General features: G+C 38.2%; 1 protein-coding gene across 2 annotated transcripts in view; it reads left to right on the plus strand.

Annotated features, from left to right (window-relative positions):
* Positions 1-23,426, plus strand: part of ASH1L (ASH1 like histone lysine methyltransferase) — a 213,512-nt gene that overhangs the window by 69,182 nt on the left and 120,904 nt on the right. The window contains exons 5-6 of one of the 2 annotated variants that reach the window (XM_037499166.2): positions 14,063-14,164; positions 14,478-14,588. In XM_037499166.2, the coding sequence (XP_037355063.1) occupies positions 14,063-14,164; positions 14,478-14,588 (213 nt within the window). The remainder of the gene's footprint in view (positions 1-14,062; positions 14,165-14,477; positions 14,589-23,426) is intronic. The other variant, XM_037499167.2, reaches the window with a different exon arrangement.

The raw sequence follows: 23,426 nt of genomic DNA on the forward strand, positions 1-23,426 counted from the left end.
GGATTTTGTAATAAGAGCAAAAGAAGTATTGATTTTAGATTTGCATTTTTAAAAGATCATTCTGACTTTCATGTGCCAGAGCACTGGATAGTAGAAGGCAAATAGTTATAGGGAAACCATTTAGTAGGCAATTTCAGTGAGATGATGATGCTTAGACCAGCGTGGTGACAGATTTCTTTGTTAACATTTGGGAGATTGGTATTGCCATTCCCTGGTAACTGAGAGGATCGAAGGAGGAACAGATTGTAGAGCTCAACTGGTTGCTTCTCTCTCCGTGTGTGTGTGTGTGTGTGTGTGTGTGTGTGTGTGTGTGTGTGTGTGTGTGTAAACTGAGATACCCTTTGAGCATTCATGTGGAGATGTTGAGTAGGCAACTGGACATCTAGTTCTAGAACTCAGAGATGTTTGGTCCAAAGATGGCTATTTCACTGTGAGCTTTTAGAAAATTTTAGCTATATCATTCAATAAAAGGACTGAAAAAATAAAATAAAAAGGACTTCTAATAAAAGATGGCAGCACATTCTCAAATCCCAGTTTTATAACCAGAGCATCAAGGAAAAATCTCGGAAATAGTTAAAAGGTCATATTAAATTGTTTAATAAATGTGAACTACAATAAACAGAATGTAACTTTAGGAAAAAGATGACTGTTGCTTAACAGAGGAGAATATAAAGAATGGTTGAAGCTGCTCAATTAATTGTAGACACAGAAGTATAACACTGGCAGGTAAATGATGTGGTATCAGATATAACCATTCTCCTTTGTGGGAAAATCACATCATAAACAATGCTAGGAAAGTCTCTGATCCATTGGAGCCAAGAGGAAGAGCTTATGATGAATTGATACCTTAACAGAATTGCATTACTCTGTGGTTTATTGCATTTAGTTTGTGTTAGTATATTCTCTGTTTAACTGTTAACTTTGTGTTTCAAAACATTAAAGTGCTTTGAAAAATTATATATGAAATAATTTTTTTTAAAAAGAAGAAAAATCATATATGATCTCATACAATTTTCAAATTATCCAGATCTCCACTATAACAAAACAGAACGTGCAAATATTAAACATTTGTCTGTCTGTCATGAGAATCATGAGAATGGTGGTATTTCCTTGTGAAGAAAATGGACAGTGAGAAAAAAATTAACGTTGGACAGTTCTTAGGAGCTGTATAATATAAAGTAGTTGTTAAAATCCATCACCCTTTGATTTGTATGTGTGACCGATGGTCTCTACAGTTTTAAAAAGTTGTTAAAATGAAAAATCAGGATATTCACATAAAAAGAATTATGCCTCTTTTTTTAAAAATTAGAACATCTGGCAAGAGATTTCCTGGTTAACACTGATGAATGGGACTCAGTAATGGCAGCCCTTCTCCCTTTAATTGGTACATTTATTCTTCAGTTTGCCTCAGTCCTTACAGTTTCCTGGTCTGTGTTATGTGTCTGGCCCAATTCAGTCAAGCTGCTGAACCAAGTAGTGTATCTGGCTCCAGAGAACATTGGAGTTGGATTACCTAATTTAAGAATTCTGAGAATGAAATTATAACAAGTAGGGGAAAATTGGGTGAAGGTGAGGTGATGTATATGCTAGATTTTGAATGTACCAATATGGACATTAAAGTCACCCAAGAGGTCATTTATAGGAACTAGGTGGGGGTAAACTAGGTGAATGTGAGCCTGGTTATAAGTCTAACACAAAAAAAAATCTGCCTTAAGAAAGAACTTCCCTTTCAGTGGGGAACCACCATCTTCTGGTAAATTGCCAAAATGACCACCACAAAGGGAAGGAGGAGAGGCATCTGCTATATGTTCTTTAGGCCTTTTAGAAAACATGAAGTTGTTCTTTTGGCCACATACATGGAAATCTACAAGAAAACTAATATTGTAGACATCAAGGCAATGGGCACTGTTCAAAAAGAAGTGCCCATAAATGTTACCATGGCAAAACTGGAAGAATCGATAATATTACTCAGCACACAGCTGGTATTATTGTAAATAAACAAAGGGTAAGATTCTTGTCATAGGAATTAATGTTTCTATTGAGCATATCGAGCATTCTAAGAACTGAGATAGCTCTCTCAAATGCAAGAAAGAAAATTATTAGAAAAAAGGGGAGCCAGGACCTCCCTACTGGCGCTAGGGGTTAAGCACCGCACTGTGAAGCAATCCTTAGCCTCTGCAGCATGAGTTCCATCCCAGGCCGGGCAAGGAGCAACCCTCATGGCGCAGCAGACCTCTCCTGTCTCGTCCACTGCTCCCCTCAGCAGTGTATTTCAGTCATTCTGCCTGTTCTGTTCCCCACTCTGTCTCTGGTGAATCCTCTCACCCTTCACAACTCTGTACCCCAGCTCTTGTATGCATAAATAAATCTTCAAAAAAAAAAAAAAAAAAGGAAAAGCAAAAAAAGAGGAAGCCAAAGAAAAAGGTACTTGGGTTCAATTGAAGTGCCACCCCATTTCACCCAGAGAAGCAGAGTTTGTGAGAAACAATGGAAAGAAGCCTGAGCTGCTGCAACTCATTCTCTGTGAATTCATGGCAGCATAGATGTGAGGGGGAAAGATGTGAGGGCAAGCCAGGAGAGGTCTGCTGCACCATGTGGGTAGCTCCTTGGGCGGGGATCGAACTTGTGCTGCAGTGGCGGCAGATAGCTTCATAGGTTGAGTCTTAACCCCTGTGCCACCAGGGAGACCCTGGATTTTTTTTTTTTAACTAGAATTCTTTTTTTTTTTTTCCCTTTGAAAATGTACAAAACCCCTGAAGTCACCATTATGACATCAGTTCTCTCATCTGTTGGGATCTTGCAGTTCCATTTAGTTGTGATACTACCTATGTGCATTTAGGGAATGCCACACAAGTTAAGAGCAAAAATCCTTCAAAGGCTGTCACCACTTAAGATGCCAGCCACAGGGCCTCCCTGGTGGCGCAGCGGTTGAGCGCTGGGTTGCGAAGCTGCCTGCAGCTTCTGCAGCGCTGGTTCGATCCCTGGCTGCTCCCCGGCTACCGGAGGAGGGTCCCACATGGCACACAGACCTCTCCTGCCGCCTGCTGCTCCCCTCAGCAGTGTGCTTCAGTCCGTCTGCCTGCTCTGCTCCCCGCTCTGGCTCTGGTGAATTCTCTCACCCTCCCGCGCTTCTGACTGTACCCAGTGGTTGAATGAATGAATGAATAAATAAATAAAAATAAATCTTTTTTTTAAAAAAAGGATGCCAGCCACAAATTTCAGTGTTCCCAATCCACCCACACTTATGCTCAGCCCGCTACATTTGTGACTTTCCTCAATTTTGATAATTTGGCAGAAAAACTCAGAGACCGTACTAAAACCACTATTTGTACAATTACAGTTTTTTTTTTAAAAGATTTATTTTTTTTTTATTTATGAATGCGAGACCTGAGGTGTAGGCCAGAGGTGCAAGGGGTGAGAAGATTCACCAGAGAGGGGACCAGAACAGGCAGATTTACTGAAATACACTGCTGAGGGGAGCAGCGGGGAGATAGGAGAGGTCTGCTACACCATATGGGTTATCTCCCTGGCTGGGGATAGCTTGATTATGCTGAGACTTTTACCCCTGTGCCACTAGAGAGGCCCAATTACAGTTTTTTAATAAAGGATCATATCAGAAATTGAGATAAAGGGCCTCCCTGTTGGCGCAGAGGGTTAAGTCTCAGCACTAGGAAGCTATCAGCAGCCACTGCAGCAACAAAGTTCGATCCCCGCGCAGGGATCTGACCCACAACAGACCTCTCCTGTCTCACCTGCCGCTCCCGTCAGCAGTATATTTCAGTCAATCTGCCTGTCTGTGCCCCACTCTGTCTCTGGTGAATCCTCTTACCCCTGCATCTCTGGCCTACACCCCAGCTCTTGCATGCATGCAAAAATAAAATAAATCTTTTAAAAATAATTTAGATGTACAAGACAAAGTCTGAGGTTTGTAAAAGGATACAGAGCTTTCTTGCCCTCTCTGGCATGTGGTCATGTCACCCTCCCAACTTTTGGGAAGTTCCTCCAAGCTTATCTGTCCAGAGTTTTTATTGGTGTCTCATTATGTGGGCATTGTTGATTAAATGATTTTCCTTAATTCAACTCTAGCTCTGTTACAGGACAGGGAGGGGGTCACCCCCAAACCTGCCCGCTCTAAATAGGCTCTGCCATCTGTGGCATCAAGACAAAAATATTCTAATGTGTAAGACCTTCAATGGAAAGGAATATTAATAGTTAATGTGCAGTGCAGAAAACAGGAAGAATGGGAAAGAATATCATTTCCAAACACCCAAAGTTACACATATCCTAGTGGGTAAATGCTCAGCCAAACAAGGTTGGCTCAAAGCGGGGCCACTGAGGCCTGAAAGACTGAAAGCCTGCCACAAGTCTAAAGCACCTTCTGGTGGGGACCCACAGAAAAGCGTCAGAAACAGCCGACGAGTCTGGAAGGAAAGGAGCAAAATCAAAATTAAGATAAACACTTCCTTTTTTTTTTTTTTTAATACAAGCACTGGGTATAGTCAGAAGCGCGGGAGCGTGAGAGAATTCACCAGAGCCAGAGTGGAGAACAGGAACAGGCAGACTGACGAAATACACTGCTGAGGGGAGCTGCAGAAGCGACAGGAGAGGTCTGCCGCCATGTGGGACCCTCGCTGGTTGCCGGGAACCGAACCCGTGCTGCAGAGGCTGCGGGCAGCTTCGCAGCCCAGCGCTCAACCACTGAGCCACCAGGGGATGCCCAAACACTTTCATTGTTAACCTCCCCATGGAGCTCTCGCTCACATCTGTTTCAAGCAGTCCAGGACCAAAAACCAAATGCAGCTTCTTCACATGTTTCTCTGCTCCATGTGCCTCCTCCATGACTCCTTTTTGCACTCCAACATCCTTCTTCCTTCCTCCTCCAGTCTCCTCTCCAGCTCCTCCTCCTCCCTGTTCAGTTCCACCCTTCCTTGGGTTGGGTAGGGAACCTGGTACCTCCCCTTTCCTTGGGAACCACTCTCTTATAGCTCCAGCTCATCTCCAGCCCCACTGTAGATTGAAATGGACCCACTAATCCTGTAGCTCTTTTTAGTGACCAGCTCTCATTCTGAAGCTATCTGTGGGCCCACCTTAAGTCACTTTTTTGGGTAACACACAGTCTTATTACTCAGGAAATTCCAAGGGTTTTTGAAAGTCTGCGCCAGGAATCAGGGACAATGTTATTTATAACATCAAGTCTAAATTCCTTTGTTAATTGGTCTTTACTCTGGAATAATGCATCTTCACAATTACTCTTGGTAATCGGGTAAAAACATGACTTGATATTCTATTGAAACTTTAAGATTTTAATTTATGAATACAAGAACTGGGGTGTAGGCCAGAGGTGTGGGGTGGGCATGAGAGGATTCACCAGAGACATAGTGGGGAGCAGAACAGGCAGATCCACTGAAATACACTGCGGAGGGGAGCAGCGGGCAAGCCAGGAGAGGTCTGCTGAGCCATGTGAGTTAGCTCTGTGGCCAGGGATTGAACTCAGACTGCAGTGGCTGGCTGTAGCTTGATAGCACTGAGACTTTAACCCTTGTGACACCAGGGAGGCCCCTATTGGAACTTTTTTCAAGTTGGCAGGAAAGTTAATTCATGTCACCTCAAAATGAGTTAAAAAGAAGATTTTTAGTTAAGAAAAATAAGACAGTAAATAAAATAATTGTATATTTCTAATTTGACCACTTTGAAAGAATTTTTTTGTTTAGCCTAAACTATGTATTTGGTGTTTTCTTTACATCTTTATTAGTAGTTATTTTGTGTCTCTTGTTTGCCAGGTATAGGAAATACAAACATGAGTAAGGTTTAATTTCTGTCCTCAAGGAATTACCTTCCAGTGGAGAATATAGACTTTTATAAATACTATTAACTCCAAAAATTGAGATTTTCACAATGCATTTTGGGGAGCAGAGAAGAGAGGGACTCACTTTTTTTTTTTAAGATTTATTTATTTATACAAGCACTGTGTATAGTCAGAAGTGCGGGAGGGTGAGAGAATTCACCAGAGCCAGAGCGGGGAACAGAACAGGCAGACTGATGAAGAAATACACTGCTGAGGGGAGCAGCGGGCGTGGCAGGAGAGGTCTGTCGTGCCATGTGGGACCCTTGCCAGTGGCCGGGGATCGAACTGGCGCTGCAGAGGCTGCGGGCAGCTTCGCAGCCCAGCTCTCAACTGCTGCACCACCAGGGGATGCCTGGGACTCACTTCTTAAAGTATAAAAAGGACATAACTAAACTTCATGTTATTTCAAATTGTCCTCATGCCTTCTTTTGATATTTTTTTCCATATATAACTTGTAGAATCATCATACATTCATCAGTATCCTATTCAAATGTACCGAAAAACTAGTTATTCTACCATGCATTACAAAGTTGTCAATTACTTTCAAGATATTATTACCCTGAAACAGCTCCCAAAGGCGAAAGTTGAAATGGATTAAGCAACCAAATAGTGTTGGATTGTAAAATAACGAATATGGTGAATATACAGGAGTTCATTCTAATGTAAATAGATAATTGATTATACAAAAAATGTAGGAACGAGACAATTTTTTTTGCATAGAATTTCACAGTATATGTAAATTATTCCTTCAAAGATTGGAGCTTAATTCCCTTCTTGACTATGGGCTAGACTTGGTGACCTACTTCCAAAGAATAGAGAAAGGGTGCCTACCTGGTGGTGCAAGGGGTTAAGACACAACCTATGAACCTGTCTGCAGGTGCTGCAGCACGAGTTCGATCCTCGGCCAGGGAGCAACCCACATGGCGCAGCAGACCTCTCCTGACAGACCTCTCCTGACTCTCCCACTACTCCCTTCAGCAGTGTATTTCAGTATTTCTGCCTGTTCTGTTCTCCATTCTGTCTCTGGTGAATCCTCTCACTCCCCACACCTCTCACCTGTACCCCAGCTCTTGTATGCATAAATAAATCTTTTTAAAAAATAAAAGAATAGTGAAAGGGAAAAATAGTAACTTTACACTGAAGAAATCTGGTAGATAGCACCTTAATCAAGTGCAAGGTTAACTTACAGTGACAAATCATAACATAGTCTCTGATGTAATGTGGTGTGGTTAAAAGAATACTTGATTACAGTAGTATTCTTTCTTAAAAGCCATAAACCCAGTCTAGTTAAAAAACAAACTTTGAGGGCCTCCCTGGTGGCTTAGTGGTTAAAGACAGTGCTGTCAAGCTATCACCAGCCACTGCAGCACGAGTTCAATCCTGGCTGGCCAGGGAGCAACCCACATGGCTCATCAGACCTCTCCTGCCTTGCCTGCTGCTCCCCTCAGCAGTGTGTTTCAATAGATCTGCCGGTTCTGCTCCCCACTTTCTCTCATGAATCCTGTCACCCCCGCACCTCTGGCCTGTACCCCAGTTCTTGTATGCATAAATAAATAAATCTTTTTAAAATACCAACTTTGTTATATACTCCTCAGAAGTATCAAAGACCTGAAAAATAAAACAAGAAAAGCATGAGAAACTGTCACAGATGAGACATCAAGGAGATAGTACAACTAAATAAACTCGGTGTGATAGCAAGATTGTACTCTGAAATAGGAAAAGGACAAAATGGAAGCTTTATACCCATGTTAATGTCATGGTTTTAACAAATGTTACCATAGCTATGTAAAACTAACAGAAGAAGTTGAATGAAGACTTGGAGAATTTGCTCTATACAGTCTTTGGACCTTTTCTGTACATCTGAAATCATTCTAAAATAACTTTTTTCTAAAAACAATACAAATTGTCAAGTGAAATCAATTTCAAACTGATGACTGATAAGGAAAAAAATCCTTTCTTATTTATAGTGATTAGATTTTCGCAATAGTTGGACTAAAACATTTGATCAGTTACATTGTAATTTGTGAAATTAATGTAAGTTTGTAAATTTTAGGGAAAATAAATGAGTGCAATATTCTTTTTTTTTTAAGATTTACTTTATACAAGCACTGGGTATAGTCAGAAGCACGGGAGGGTGAGAGAATTCACCAGAGCCAGAGGGGAGAGCAGAGCAGGCAGACTGACGAAGTACACTGCTGAGGGGAGCAGCGGGTGGCAAGAGAGGTCTGCGTGCCATGTGGGACCCTCGCTCCAGCGGCCAGGAATTGAACCGGCGCCGCAGAGGCTGCGGGCAGCTTCGCAACCCAGCGCTCAATGCTGCGCCAAACGGGAGGCCCATGAGTACAATATTTTTAACATTTTGTTCTGTACTGTTAAATACCAGTTGATCCTTGAACATAGGTTTGAACTTCACGATTGACTTGTGGATGTTTTTGTAAACAGATGACAAACCTACAATTTTATAAATACATTTTCCTAATGTAAATTATTTTCCTAATGATTTTTTTATCTAGCTTTATTGTAAGAATATAATACCTAATACATATAATATACATAATATATGCTAATCAACTATGTTACTGTAAGACTTCTGTTCAATAGCAAGCTATTAATAGTTATGTTTGGGGAGAGTCAAAGATTATGTGCATATTTTCAGTGATGTGGGTCAACTCTCCCAACCCCATACTTTTTGAGGACCAGCTGTACTAACAGTCTAAAACCAGCTTGATGCAAATGAAATTATTTAATCTGTTAGATAGCCATGAAATAGGTCTAGAGAGAAGAGTTTCTGAACTAGGGTCATTTATTCCCTCCCGGTTTTTCAGTATTTTTGACTCATGGCTAACTGCACATGCTAAAACCTATAACCTGATTTCAAAAATGGGGAATTCAGTAGCACAGAGTATTTTTCATTTACAGGTTACAGATTATAAAGATATATCCACTGGAAAGACATAATGGTTGGAGCAGAGTACACTGGATTTTGTTTTGGCTTTTGTTTTCTTTTTAACTGAAGAATGCAGTATTTGATAAGAATTCTCTCATCTGACAATATCTATAGCATGACATATGTTACACCCAAATGTGAAATGAAATCAGAACATTGATTGTGGTGGTTACTTCAGTTCTGGGAATTTCCAGAGGAATTCCATTTCAGTGAATGATCTGATTTGGGACTTAGGAGAAATAGCCTAATTAGAGGGAGAAAAGCAGACTTTTTAGCTTAAAAATCACTAGCGGAGTCTCTGAATCATTTTCATAGTTCATTTAATTGGTGAGTCAGATGAAATGTATTGCTTTCAGTAAATGTATTTACCACAATTACAAACAGCTGTTTTTATCCTGGAACCAGCTTTTATCTCAGCATTCAGCTCACTCTAAAGAAGCTTCATGGACTTTATGAGCTGTGAACCATAGTAAAGGATTAAGAACTTGAAACTGAGAGCAAAAATACTTGACCAGAGGTTTCCAAATAGTTTGGTGTTTCATGTTCATACTTTTTATGATGATATCCATTTTTATTACGACCAGTTTTGATTCACATTTCTATCATCTGTGAACTGACTGCTGCATCGTATCATTCCAAATCTAGCATACTAAATTTGTTTTTCTGTAATTTAAGTATTAGAAACATCAAACAGTCTGCTTATTCAAACTATTCCCGAGTTCTTGGGTCTTTAGTCACACACTCTCAACGGAGTGTGACCAAAATTTATACCATATTCATTATAGTTAATGTAACTATATTCAATTATATTCAGTTAAACTAAAGAAGTACACATTTTATTCAGCTGTTGGTTTTTTCACTGTGTTCTTACACTAATTTACATTCGATAACTTTTTTAGCATAAGATACTTAGGACTTGAATGAAATAAATTGAATCTTTTTTCCACTATTTTCTTTTTGATGACTCCTTCCTCTCTCTCCCACAGACAATATTATCTGTGGGACTTTTCTCTATTTTTGCTTACATTTTTGCTTATTTGACTCTGTCCTCACATCCAGGCATCTTTAAATGTGTTCCCTTTTTAAATCTTAGATTTATATCAGTTCCTTCTATGTAGACATCATTCAGATCTCTTGTGACAAATCAACTTCAGAACAGTTTCTTGGTCTCCACCCATTTTTGTATAAGATATAAAGTATTTAGAGTCTTATCCCTTTGTAATTCAGTCATGTTCTTTTTTGTTTTTAGCTTACATTCTTACCCATGATTTCATCTCATGGTTTTGCTGTAAAAGTACCATCTTGACTCCTTTTTGTCTAATTTGATACACATATTTCCCCCAAATCTGTCTTTATCTTTAAAAGCTCATATCATGCCAAATATAACCTAGAGATCGTGTAATCAAAACCACTTCAAAGACTATCACATTTCCAAGTTTATTTTTAATTCTTTATTCTTCTTAATTTATTATCCCAATTTATAATATTTTCTTCTTTATTTTTCTTTCAGTTTTCCTCTTTGTAGTACGCTGCTTTTTGTACATGATGGCCTCTGTTTTTCTAACTGAAGAAAATTACTTGTAGTAGTCACTATATTTATACTGAAGTCCAGTTTTAAGTTCTTTTGTGGTGTGTCTATAATTTCTATTTCATTTATGTGTGTAGAATTTTTCAACATATTTCTGAAACTCTCATTTGTATAATGAGCTTCAGTAGTGTTGATATCTAGTAGTTTTGGGAATTGAGATACTCTCATTTCTTTGTTTACTTCTGAAGTACTTAATTATTCTGTTTTATACTATATTGAAATGAAAAATAATGGGATTTCCTGATGTCTGAAATTATATGTGTTGTCCCTGAGTATTTGAGGACTAGAATACATACAAACCTCTTGTCCTGTGAACAGTGGAGAGACATCACATATTCCTCCAGGCAGATCTAAAATTACCACCTATGAGACATAAACATTCATCACATGGAGATAGCAACAAAGCAGTAAATTCCCTCAAGAAATAAACTAATTTCAAAGAACCAAGCAGGGGAAACAAACTAATTTTTCCCTTGGTACAGAGCCGAACAGAACGACATCTTCTGGTTCTGACTCATTTGGTCTCGTCTGGTTTTATTGATGTAATCCAAACATAATCCCAAACTTTATAGGAACTTTCCCAACCTTTAAGGTACCTATCAGGCTTGGAGGTACCAGTTTCATTAGTACTTATTAATTGGAGGTCTTTATTTTACTAATAGTTCTTGATAAATGCTTAATATTTTAGACTGATTCTAGTTCCTATGTGTGCATAAGTCCTTGCCCTTGTTTAATTTTATCTTAAACATTGAGTTGTTGCCTACACTTTAGGTCATCACTAAGTATTTAGGTTCTAAAAATTCTGTGGTAAAATCATATCCAATTTATATGTTGTATGTTATATATTACAGTACATATGACCTAATTTTTTACATTATCTCATTTTTGGAACTCCCAAAAAACATGTGAGTTAGAGTACTTTTTTAAACCAATACTGAAGTACATTTACTTGCCTAAATATTATAGTTTAATTTATATCAGTATCAGTACTCTTAACTCAGGATGCCTTCTCCACATTGCAGAATGCTTTGCATTTTGTTTTAGGTTTTGAAACTGATACATTGTTCACCTGAAATGTTATATGCTAATTTTTCCTGGGCATTATCTTGTTCTTCCCAAGCCACCTAACTGCATAATGGCAGTTATAACTCAGTATTTCTGGCAGTAGTGGAGATAGTGTTTACAGATTTCATATGATTTCTTCTATCAGGCCAATTTTAATTTGTTTCTGAACATCTTTAACAGGTGGTTACCTCTTGTGCTTAAGTTTATATCTTCATTTTCCTGTCTTAAACTTGTTTGCTTTACATCATTAGGTAATGGGTATCCTCATCCTCTTACTGCTCCTATAAGCTCTGTTTTTAAATGAGATAAGGATCTAGAACTAATGATTACCAAGCCCTATAGATTCTTTTATCTCAGGGATAGTTTTATTCCCCTTATGTATGGAATATTGTTAAGAATAGCTCTGCTCTGTATGAACAGGGAATTCAAACAGACTTTTAAAAATGAAAAGTGAGAACCTTCATGAAGAAAGTTTTATTCCAATCTAAATCCTTAGAATAGGCTGCTGGCCTCCATTACTTTCAGGAAATGAAAAATGGCTCAGAAGCCAAGTGAGCTAAGCCATCTCTCTCTCAATTGTTTCAGTTTCTCAGGAATTGCTGTACAATGCTGCCAATAACGATCTCCGGGGATCTGACCCCCATTCCACCTCCCACTGCCTCTGCAGCTCCAGATGCCACCAAAAGAAGGAGCTTTGAAGAAAATGCCTGTACCCTCTTTTACCCTGAGGTGGGTGAGGCCAGGCAGGGTGATTCTCAGGATATCCTGATGATCAAAGGTATAGTTGAAGCCTTCATCAAGACTCTCTTGAAGATGACCAAGAAATTTGGGGAATGTTACCAAATAGCCTAGCAACTGAAGATGAAGCTCAAGAATAAATAGGTGGTACAAATGCCACCTGCAGTATGTAATACGTGATGACATACAAGACCCTAAATAAGCGACTTGAGAGACTAGACGGTTTTTATATCTTTTCTCCCTTTACCCGCTTCCACAAGATCCAACCTAGTACCAAGCTTATATACTTTATTCAATAAATATTAGTTTATGACTGAGAGAAGACTTTATAAAGTGCTCTCCACCCTTTTCTTTCCCTACTATTTATTCTAAGATTGTTTGCCCATTCTTCAGGAAAAAAGTGATAAAGGGAATTGTGTGATGTCTCAAGCTTCTTAGCCACTGTTGTCTTCTGTCTTGAATGTGTGTCTGAGTAGGAAGTATTTATCTGTCCAGTACATGAATTTTCAGTATTAATACTTAATGTTACATCTTTAGTGATGCCTGGGCATTTACTTCTTAGACATTTTAATGTGGTATTCAGTTCTTTAATGGAAATCTTACCTTATCTGAACCACACTCTAGGGGGATTTATTGTACTGTTGTTTTTTTAAATCCCTTTGTATCTGTTTTTAACATTCAGCAATAAAGTCTTGCTTCTTGATTAGATCTTCCATCAGTCATCATTATTTTCAGAATACAACCTTAATTTCCCAAAAATCTAACTTGTTGCTTTTGTGTGGCAACACACAACACAGTCTTATATCTCACCCTGAGTAGTGTTAAAAGAGTGTTTACAGTGATATGACTCAAAATACTATATTATTCGAATAAAGCTCGTGGTTTATGATTTCTCCTAGGGAAAGGAAAAGATTAGAAAATTAGCTCCATTCATTTCTTCTGTCCCCATGTTGTCCTTCAGTGAATTAATCACTTCTTCATTAAAGAATTAACTCTCATTTAGAGGCAGATCTTAAAAAAATCTCATCTTCAATTATTTGATTTCTTATACCTTTTCTCCATTCAAATGTAAGACATTTATAATTTTTTTCAAGCAAACATTCCAGGGCACTACTAATTTTTTGACAAACGAAATGGACATTCATTATATATTCTCAACAGCTGGCTTTTTAGATTATAAGAATCTAGTGTTAGAATTACATATATTTTATTCAGGAAACTAATCTTTCATCTTTCTTTATGAGCTTTTGTGTATATAAACAAGAAAGCCTCAAGTGTGTATCATTAAAGGAAGTTTATTCCATGGATTTATTAGCAACCAGTTCTTCCAGAGTGTGCTAGAGAGGAAAAACCTACACTAGGAAAGTGATCTGTGTGAATTAGATAGGATGTGTGTATTTTAGGTCTGGCTCTTAATTTTTACCTCTGAGTTTGTTGAATGTTCATGTTGGACCTGGTTTTCTCACATAAATAATTCCTTATTAACTACACTGTACCGTTTGTCAGTTTATATGATGAATTTGAATTAAGCAGGAACAGAATTAGATTTGATCAGAATTTGATTTTCAATAAATAATCTTAATGTGTTTCATAAAGCTAATGCATAAAAACTCAATCATATATTGTTCATTCTTTCACTAAACCTAGTTTTTCCTCTGATAATATAAAAGGAGAGATTACATATATGAAGCCTGTGAAATTCTGTTGGCAATATCTAGTGTGGTTTATCCTTTGCTTGTCCTCATGTCAGCTTAAAAGTCGTATTACAGGGAATGGCAGTGGCAACAACTAAAATATTGCCATTCTAACACAGAATGGCTTAACATTAATTTTAGACTTGGATTTTCCTATGATTTCTTTTTTTTTTCTGTCTCTCCAGGTTCCCATCCAACCTCAGATAAGTCTTCCCAGCGACCATCAGAGAGCACAAACTGTAGTCCTACCCGGAAAAGGTCTTTATCTGAGAGTACTTCTTCAACAGGTAAGTGCTATTTATTTTACCAGTCTTTGATGATAACTTCCCATCTGATACTCATGAACAGTATAATACTTACAGTATAATACTATAGATTTACAGTAGACTTACAATATAAATTACAATTTATATTAACTTAAAATATAATGCAAGGCAGAGACAGAATCTCTTCTTCCTGGCCCAGAGCCTCTCCCACAACCATGCTCTGCCGAAGTCTCTGTTCAAAAGCATCCTAGCTTGATCCCCCTCTTTGTATTTATTGTAGTGGGAGGTACTGGAGCAGCACTCTATGTCATGTGTCTGGCTCTGTTCACTCCAGATGTCAGTTGGGAGAGAAAGAATAACCCAGTACCCTGGAACAGACTGGGTGCCAATGATGGATACAGGTTCTACTCAGTGAATGTAGATGACAGCAAACTGAAGAAAGAAGGTCCAGACTTCTAACTGAAATATTATACTATAAAGCTGCTTAAAATGAAGGTCTTCCAGAAGCCATCTGCACAGTTTTCCACTTAACCAGGAAATACTTTTTTCTAAATGCACAAATCATGTTTATGCATTCTGTTAGGGTTAATACTGATTAATAAATATCTGAAACTTGGAAAAAATATATGTAATATTTTTGAAAAATCAAAAGGTCCTAGGATACAAGCACTAGTAATAATGTACATTAAAGCAATATAATTGTCTTCCTCTTTTACTCCTCTTTATATCCATTTAGGTATGCTTCATGAGTAGTAGTGATTTGGGTGTAGTCCAGAGGGAATTATTCAAAATATAGCTAAACAATAGGCAGACACAATTAGAGATTTTAAAAGTTGACTTGGGGCCTCCCTTGTGGCACAGGGGGTTAAGCACAGCACTCTGATGCTACCTGCAGCCTCTGTAGCACGAGTTCAAACCCTGGCTAGTCACGGAGCTACCCACATGGCGCAGCAAACCTCTCCTGGCTCACCTGCTGCTTCTCTCAGCAGTGTTTTTCAGTCAGTCTGCCTGTTCCGTTCCCCACTCTGTCTCTGGTGAATTCTCTCACCCCTGCACCTCTGGCCTATACCCCAGTTCTTGTATGCATAAATAAATAAATCTTTTAAAAAAATAAATAAAAGTTAACATGAAGTATAGGGGTGTGTTGTACAATAGGGGAATGTGGGCTGGAGCTCCTTACAAAGCAATTGATGATATTGTAAGTATACACTATTATTTATTTCAAGTTTTAAAATTCATAATGTTTGTATATTTTATTTTTTTTATTACTATTTCATGGCAAAATATTTGGCTTATTTTTTTTAATGTTTATATATGCATTTAAGAACTGGGGTCTAGGCCAGAGGTGCGGGGAGTGAGAGGATTAACAATAGGCAGATCTACTGAAATGCACTGCTGAGGGGAGCAGCAGGCAAGACAGGAGAGGTCTGCTGAGCCATGTGGGTTAGCTCCCTGGCTGGGGATCGAACTCATGCCATAGTGGCCTGTGATCGCTTGATAGCACTGAAACTTTAACCCTTTGTCCCACCTGTTTATATATTTTAAATATATATAAACTCTTTATATGGTGTGATATACTTGTATAATTTATACATATATTTTGATTTATGCTCTCAGTTTTCTTCTTACTGATAGTATATGTATTCACACACACAAAAAAGGATGTTATATTTCTTCTACCTTTATTGAGGACTGAAGAATAAAAACTCAATTTATCATTATCAGGAAAGAGGGATTGGTAGGTCCATTCCAGCAGTGGGATTAATACATATAAAAAGGAGAATAGTGAATTCTAGTAACTTACAAGAGCCAGTATGGTTAAAGACACTGAATATGAGGCTGGAAAGGTGGCTTAAGACCAGTCACATAGAACCTTATTAACAATTAGAAGCCACTGCAAGTTTTAAACAAATAAGGAATGTATCATCTCTTTTTTCCTACTCCATGTTTTTATTAGATTACTTGTGGCATCAGGTCAGCAAATTTAATTTCTTCATCAGTCCAAGGCCTCACTGTCAAATTCTGTCATTGTGGTATTTGTTGAATTTACGATTATCTTCAACTTATTTGAGATTTTTATTTTTTAGTAGTACTGTTGTGCCAAAGTTACAGTGGAATTCAAGCAACAATGGTAATTGTGTCTCACATAGTGCTTTGTTTTTCTATTACTTCAGGGAGACTTTCAACTCTTTAATAATGAATGACTAATTTTAATGCAGGTTGACCTAGACAGGCTTTTAGCAAACAACAGCCTTATGGTGATCCAAGGTCTCTTTTTGGCAATCCTCAAGCTAAGAATTGTTTTTAGTTTTAAATGGTTAGATATTAGATATCATTTGTCCTTCAAAGTCGAGAATATTTACTACCTAGTCTTAACAGAAAACCTGTCCCAACCCTTGAAGAAATGAATTTGATTTTGATAAGAAAATCACCAAGCTATTTTGCTTTAGTAAACAAAGGAAATACCTAAAGCCGTAATTTTTCTTAAGACCATTTTATTCATTCATGTAAATACTTAATACTTAATATAAACTTTAATATTGAAGTTAACTGTGTATAATGGGTATACAAATGTGAATTAGATAGGGTTCCTGTCCTCTAGGATTCAGACATATTCAGCATTAAAAGGCATGTTAAATTCTATAACAGATCACTGTACAAAATGTTATGACACAAAGAGAAACCTAGGCACTAACCTCTGGAATGACTGAAGACATCCCTGAAGGTGTGACACATGCACTACTATAATTTGTGTAAATAAAATAAAGCGTAAGAATGTATTTAACACAGTGACAGTATCATATCTAAAGAAAGACACAGAATCTTAAAATAGAATTGTATTTTTGGAGATAGATTATTTGATATTACTGGTGTCCAAGAGGCATTATTTGTGATTCGAAATGAAGCTGTAAAAATAACAACTGGATTGTATTACGTATGGTATGTTTTTTCATTTAAGATTTTTTTTTAAGATTTATTTTATTTATGCATATGAGAACTGGGCTATAGGCCAGAGGTGTGGTGGGTGAGATGATTCACCAGAGACAGAGTGGGGAGCAGAACAGGCAGACCTACTGAAATACACTGCTGAGGGGAGCAGTGGGCGAGACAGGAGAGGTCTGCTGCACCATGTGGGTTAGCTCCCTGTCCAGGGATCGAACTCATGCTGCATTGGATGCCAGTGGCTTCATAGTGCTAAGACTTAACCCCTTGCACCACCAGGGAGGCCCTAAGAATTTTTTTTTTAAGATTTATTTATTTTATGCATACAAGAACTGGAGTACAAGCCAGAGGTGTGGGGGTTGAGAGGAGTAATCAGAGACAGAGTGGGGAACAGAACGGGTGGATTGAAATACACTGCTGAGGGGAGCAATGGGCTAGTCAGGAGAGGTCACCTCCCTGGCCAGGGATCAAACTCATGCTGCAGTGGCTGTAGGTAGCTTCATAGTGCTGTGTATTAACCCCTTGTGCCACCAGGGAGTCCGGCCCTAAGATTTTTTTTGTAGATGTGTTTAGAAGCAGAGCAATTGAAGGATTTTCGACCCGGAAGATAAGTATTATTTAACATATTATATCGACCTAAATAGGGTAGGTTTTGCAGTTCTAAAAAAATTCAAACTTTCAGTGACTGAAGACAACAAAGACTTATTTTTTTCTGTGACCATACTGGATCTGTTCCATGTTTTCTTCTATGACTGTCTGCAGAACAGCCTATGTCTAGAATGTTACTTATTATGGGAAAAGGTTAAGGGGCCATAGTAAAACACTTAAAATTTCTGCTTAGAAGTAAAGTATGTGACTTTTCACATTTTACTGCCAAGGCAAGCCACATGTTTAAATTAAGGTGTAGGAAGTGTAATCCCATCAAGGGAAGGGGAGCAAATAATGTACCACACAGGAACTTTAGAAAAATGCTACATCCTAGCAGTTTGGATGTATTATATTTGAACTGTCCTTTGGCTATTGAGGTAAAATGTTGGATAACCATTTAGAAGTGTAGTGGTTTATAGTTGGAGACACATCTGAACATCTGTGATGGAGATAAAGATCTAGATATGCTGATTTCTAAGATATATATAAACTTGGATCTGGCAGTGAATGAAATTTCCTGGGGAGAAATTACTCACTGAGAAGACAACAGGGATGGAGATTTCAAAAACAGTAGCATTTGAAAGGAAAGTGTAAGAAAATATTGTCAATGGTCCATGTTATTGAAGCCTTTTAGGCAGATGTCATGAAGAGGTTAAGAAAGATTTGGACCAGGACGGGGGTTTAAGACACAGCGTTCTCAAGTTATCACCAGCCACAGCAGCACAAGTTCGATTCCCAGGGAGCAACCCACATGGCACAGCAGACCTCTCCTGTCTTACTTGCTACTCCCCTCAGCAGTGTATTTCAGTAAATCTGCCTGTTCTGGTCCCCACTCTGGTGAATTCTCTCATGCCTTGCACCTCTGGTCTGCACCCCAGTTCTTAAAAAAAAAAAAAGAAAGAAAGAAAAAGGTTTTGACAGTTGTCAAATGATTGAGAAAGAATTTTTATAAAACCTAGTTTGTAGGTTTGGAATTAGAGTAATTTGGCAGCTTGGGAGGGGAAAGGAACTGTTAGGATTTAGGAATAATTGGAATAAAGTAGAGCTCTTTATTTCCAGCACTGTAGTAGATTAGATGGGTAGAGCAAATGAACAAACTTCTTGGAATCTAAGATCTAAATATGCAATCTTTTTTTAAAAGATTGCTGAACTTTGAGGTAAGTAAATAGAAAACAAGAAACTTTCACAAAGTTTGGCTCAACAGAAATAAAGAACATTAGAGCTGCTTGGCATCTGCTTGATTCTGATGGCACAGAGCCAGGAAACACATCAAGATATGAGACAAAGGAGAAAACAAAGCCTAGGACTCTAGCAGGACAGAGATCACATCAGATTTCCCTGCATAAAGCTGTAACTCCTAAAAGGTCACATAAATCAGCATAAGAGGAAATAGAAACAAATCTGTCATAGAAGAAGGTAATTCCTTGTTTCAATTTTGGCTTTGGGAAAAATAGGTGAAGGAGAGTTCCTAATCACAAACTTATACTCATCTCTCTCTTGTGTAGATGGCCTATGAGAACCAGAAAAACATTAATTAAAATGTCATAGATTGTTAGTAAACATTCCTTGCCTTGCCCAGGCAAATGCAAAATTAATTAATATTCAGTGTAAACTAAGGGTTTTTTTTTTTTTTTTTAATTATCATTATAACCTGAACCTTAGATGCTCTGGCATTCTCATTTACTTTAGCAATAATGAATGCTAGCCTTTATTAAACAACTGTACACACAGAAGAAGTTATAACCATGGGATAGTCAAAGACTTTTTTTTTTTTTTTTTGGGTAAGAACGATTTTATTTTAAATAGGATAAAAAGCACAGACTAACAGGGATCAAAAGATAAATTGGACTTATTCAAAATTTAAAACATGCTCTTTAAAAGATATTACGGTATTATTATAAGAAAAAAATGTATGACTGTGGTGGATATAATGACTTATTATTGTGATCATTTGCAATATATAGCAATATCAAATCTTTATGCTATATGCCTGAAACTAATATTATATGTTAATTATATCTCAATTAAAAGAAAGTAAAAACACAGACCACAAAGTGAAGTACCCAATAAAAGGTAATAGAATCTCCTCCCAAAAAAAATGCATATGAATTGCCCCCAAAATACATGAAAATGTGCTCAAGTCTGGAAATGCAAATGAAATCCCTAATTGGTTACCATTTTATACCCAGTAATCTGATAATTCCAAATCTTGGTGAGAATGCATAACATCTTGAATTCTCTTTCATTGCTGATGGTACTTTGTAGAATGGTACAGTCACTTTGAAGAGTTCATAGGTTTAACATACTCTTCGTTCAACCTAGTATTTACAGTCTAAAGTATTGACACAAGGAAAAAAAACATAAAACAAAATGTTACATACACAGAGATTTATGGGAGTTTTATTCTTTATGGCCAGAAGATGAAAACAATGCATATGCACAGGTGAATATATAATAAATTGAAGTATATTCATATAATTTGACATTAAAATGGAATCTGTAAATATGAACAGTAAAAAGGAATGTAACAAAAAGAATGAATCTCAAAAATGTGATGTGTAAAAGCTAGATAACAATAGAGCAAATACTGTATCAGGAAAGCACATGAGTGGTTTTCTTCCCTGGGGCTGTGGTTGATTGGCAGATGATGTTTACCTGGGCACAAGGGAACTTTTTAAGATGATAAAAAATGTTCTATATCTTGGTTATGATGGTATATTTCATGATAAATTTGTCAAAATCCATAAAAATGTATTAATAAAAAGTGTATTTAGCCTTATGTAATATTTTACTTCAATAAATTTTAAAAAGTTACTACATCTAAAACATAGTGCTTCATGTCCTAGACAAGCCAAACAACCAAGACAAACAAATTGGCAGGGTGAAATTTGGGAAGTTGGAAACAATTTAGAAAGTAAGTAATGAGGTAGCCCTAGGTGAGTGGCTGAGGAATGAAGCTTCAAACAAAATACCTGCTTTATAATTATGGTTTAAATTTATACTCGTATTAAATACATTTTGTGACTCAAAACAGTTGATGAAGGGAAAGAGGAGACAAAAGTAATTTTCAATATTTGAGCCAAGGATTTATTATGTCCTGGTCATTGGAGAGACAGAGTGTATTTGTTGACTAACATCTCAGTCTTCATGAACTATATGTTGCTTAAAAATTACATTCATTAGGGCCTCCCCGGTGGTGCAGCGGTTGAGCACTGGGTTGCGAGGCTGCCTGCGGCCTCGGCGGCACCGGTTCGATCCCCGGTTGCTCCCCGGCCACCGGAGGAGGGTCCCACATGGCCCGCAGACCTCTCTTGCCGCCCGCTGCTCCCCTCGGCAGCGTACTTCCGTCCTTCTGCCTGCTCTGCTCCCCGCTCTGGCTCTGGTGGATTCTCTCACCCTCCTGCGCTTCTGACTGCACCCAGTGCTTGTATAAATAAATAAAAATAAATCTTTAAAAAAAATTACATACATTAAACCACCATTTAAAAATGCAGCTTGTGCTATGAAAGAAGAAGGGTATCAGTAATTTTTTAAAAAAAATTTTTAAAGATTTATATATTTACACAAGCACTGGGTACAGTCAGAAGTGCGGGAGGGTGAGAGAATTCACCAGAGCCAGAGCGGAGAGCAGAACAGGCAGAAGGACCAAAGTGCACTGCTGAGGGGAGCAGCGGGCACAGCAGGAGAGGTCTGCGTGCCATGTGGGACCCTCACCGGCGGTGGGGGATCGAACCGGGGCTGTAGAGGCTGTGGGCAGCTTCGCAGCCCAGGCTCAACTGCTGCGCCACTGGTGAGGCCCTCAGTAATTTTTGATGGGGGAGGGCAAGAGGGGATGGGTCAGGGAAGTTCTCCATAAGGAAGTGAATCTTAACTATTATAAAGAATGAACAGTAATTAAGCATAAACTCAGGTAAATTTGTGAGCAAACATTGTTCCAAGCAGAGTTAAATTTTTAAAGACCTTGTATAAAGAAAGAACAAAACATGTTGAGCTTAAGGAATTGAAGTTCATTATTGTTACAATAGAGGGTCTAAGAGAGAGGGCTAGTATGGCAAACCTGGAGGAAAAGGTATTTTCAAAAAAATTTTATGTAATAATAAACTTTTTAAGGATTTAAGCAGAAACAGATGCCTGATAAAATTTGTTTGTTTGTTTGTTTAAAGATTTATTTATTTATTTATTCATATAAGCACTGGATACAGTCAGAAGCACAGAAGGGTGAGAGAATTCACCAGAGCCAGACCGGGGAGCAGACCCTCCTCCGGTGGCCGGGGAGCAGCCGGGGATCAAACCGGCACTGCAGAGGCTGCAGGCAGCTTCGCAACCCAGCGCTCAACCGCTGTGCCACCGGGGAGGCCCTAAATTTATGTTTTTTTTTTAAAGATCACTACCGCTGATGGGAAACAAGACAATGGTCTAGTTATCTAGTGCTTAATAACAGACTGCCTGAAGTTTGATGTCAAACAATAATAATCATTTATCTTCATCATCTCAAAGTTCTGAGTTTTCATCTAGACAGTTTCTCATACTCTCTTCTGTGGTTGCAACCAGATGGTGACAGGACTACCATCATCTCAAAGGCTTCCTCATTCACATACATCTGGTGGTGGTTAACTGTGATCCTGGGTGGATCTGTTGGGCATCATGCCACTATGTTGCCTGAACTTCCTTATGATGGGACGGAAATAAGAACTGGGTTATGCAAACAAGTGTCCTGAGCGATAACCCAAGTAGAAGCTGTTTTACCTTTTCTACCCTAACCTTGAATATCACAACATTCTTAAATCCATCAAATTATTTTTGCTAGAACCAAGTCACAGAAAGGGCAGTATATATATACAGGAAGGGGATCTAGATACTACCACTTAATAGGAGAGGCATCAAAAGATTTGTGTACATGTTTTAATAGCCTAACAATAATGCTTACTGCTTTAGGGGAGGGAGATAAAGTTAGCTTAATTGTGAGTGGCTGTAGTAGGAAAAAGAAAAGTAAGTAGGTTCAAGATAAATTAACATAAAACAAAATTACATGGTTTGGGGGAGAGTAAAAGAGAAATAACAGATGGTTTATTCTGGACCAAACAGTTCCAGAATACATAGTAATTAACTTTGTCTTTACGGTATCATTCACTGAGAGAGGGATTCTGGAGAAGGAGCAGAACCGAAGAAGGAAATAAATTATTTGTGAATATGACTTGAGAAGTCTATGAAGCATACAGAAGTAGAGAGTAAGAAGAAAGCTCTAAGAAAACAGAAATTGGAATAATCAGGATATAGATAGTAGTTGAATGAATTGCCAAAGAGGACGTTGAAATAAGAATCAGACTAGAGAGTCTTGAGAAACTATAGCATTTAGAAGTTACGGTTATGTGGCCTCCCCAGTGGCGCAGCAGGTTGAGTGCAGCGCTTTGAAGCTGTCCACAGCCTCTGCAGCACCAGTTAGATTCCTGGCTGGCCAGGAAGCTTCCCACATGGAGCGGCAGACCCATCCTGTCTCGCCTGCTGCTCCCCTCAGCAGTGCTTTTGGTCTGTCTGCCTGTTCTGCTCCCCGCTCTGTCTCTGGTGAATCCTCTCACCCTCCTGCACCTCTGGCCTGTACCCCAGCTATTGTATAAAAATAAATAAATAAATACATAGATAAATAAATCTATTTCTAAAAAAATAATAATAATAAATAAAAGTTACGGTATGG

Source organism: Talpa occidentalis, unplaced genomic scaffold (assembly GCF_014898055.3).
Source record: "Talpa occidentalis isolate TD23 unplaced genomic scaffold, MPIMG_talOcc4v2.1 talOcc4.9, whole genome shotgun sequence".
In the NCBI taxonomy this organism is placed as follows: domain Eukaryota; kingdom Metazoa; phylum Chordata; class Mammalia; order Eulipotyphla; family Talpidae; genus Talpa; species Talpa occidentalis.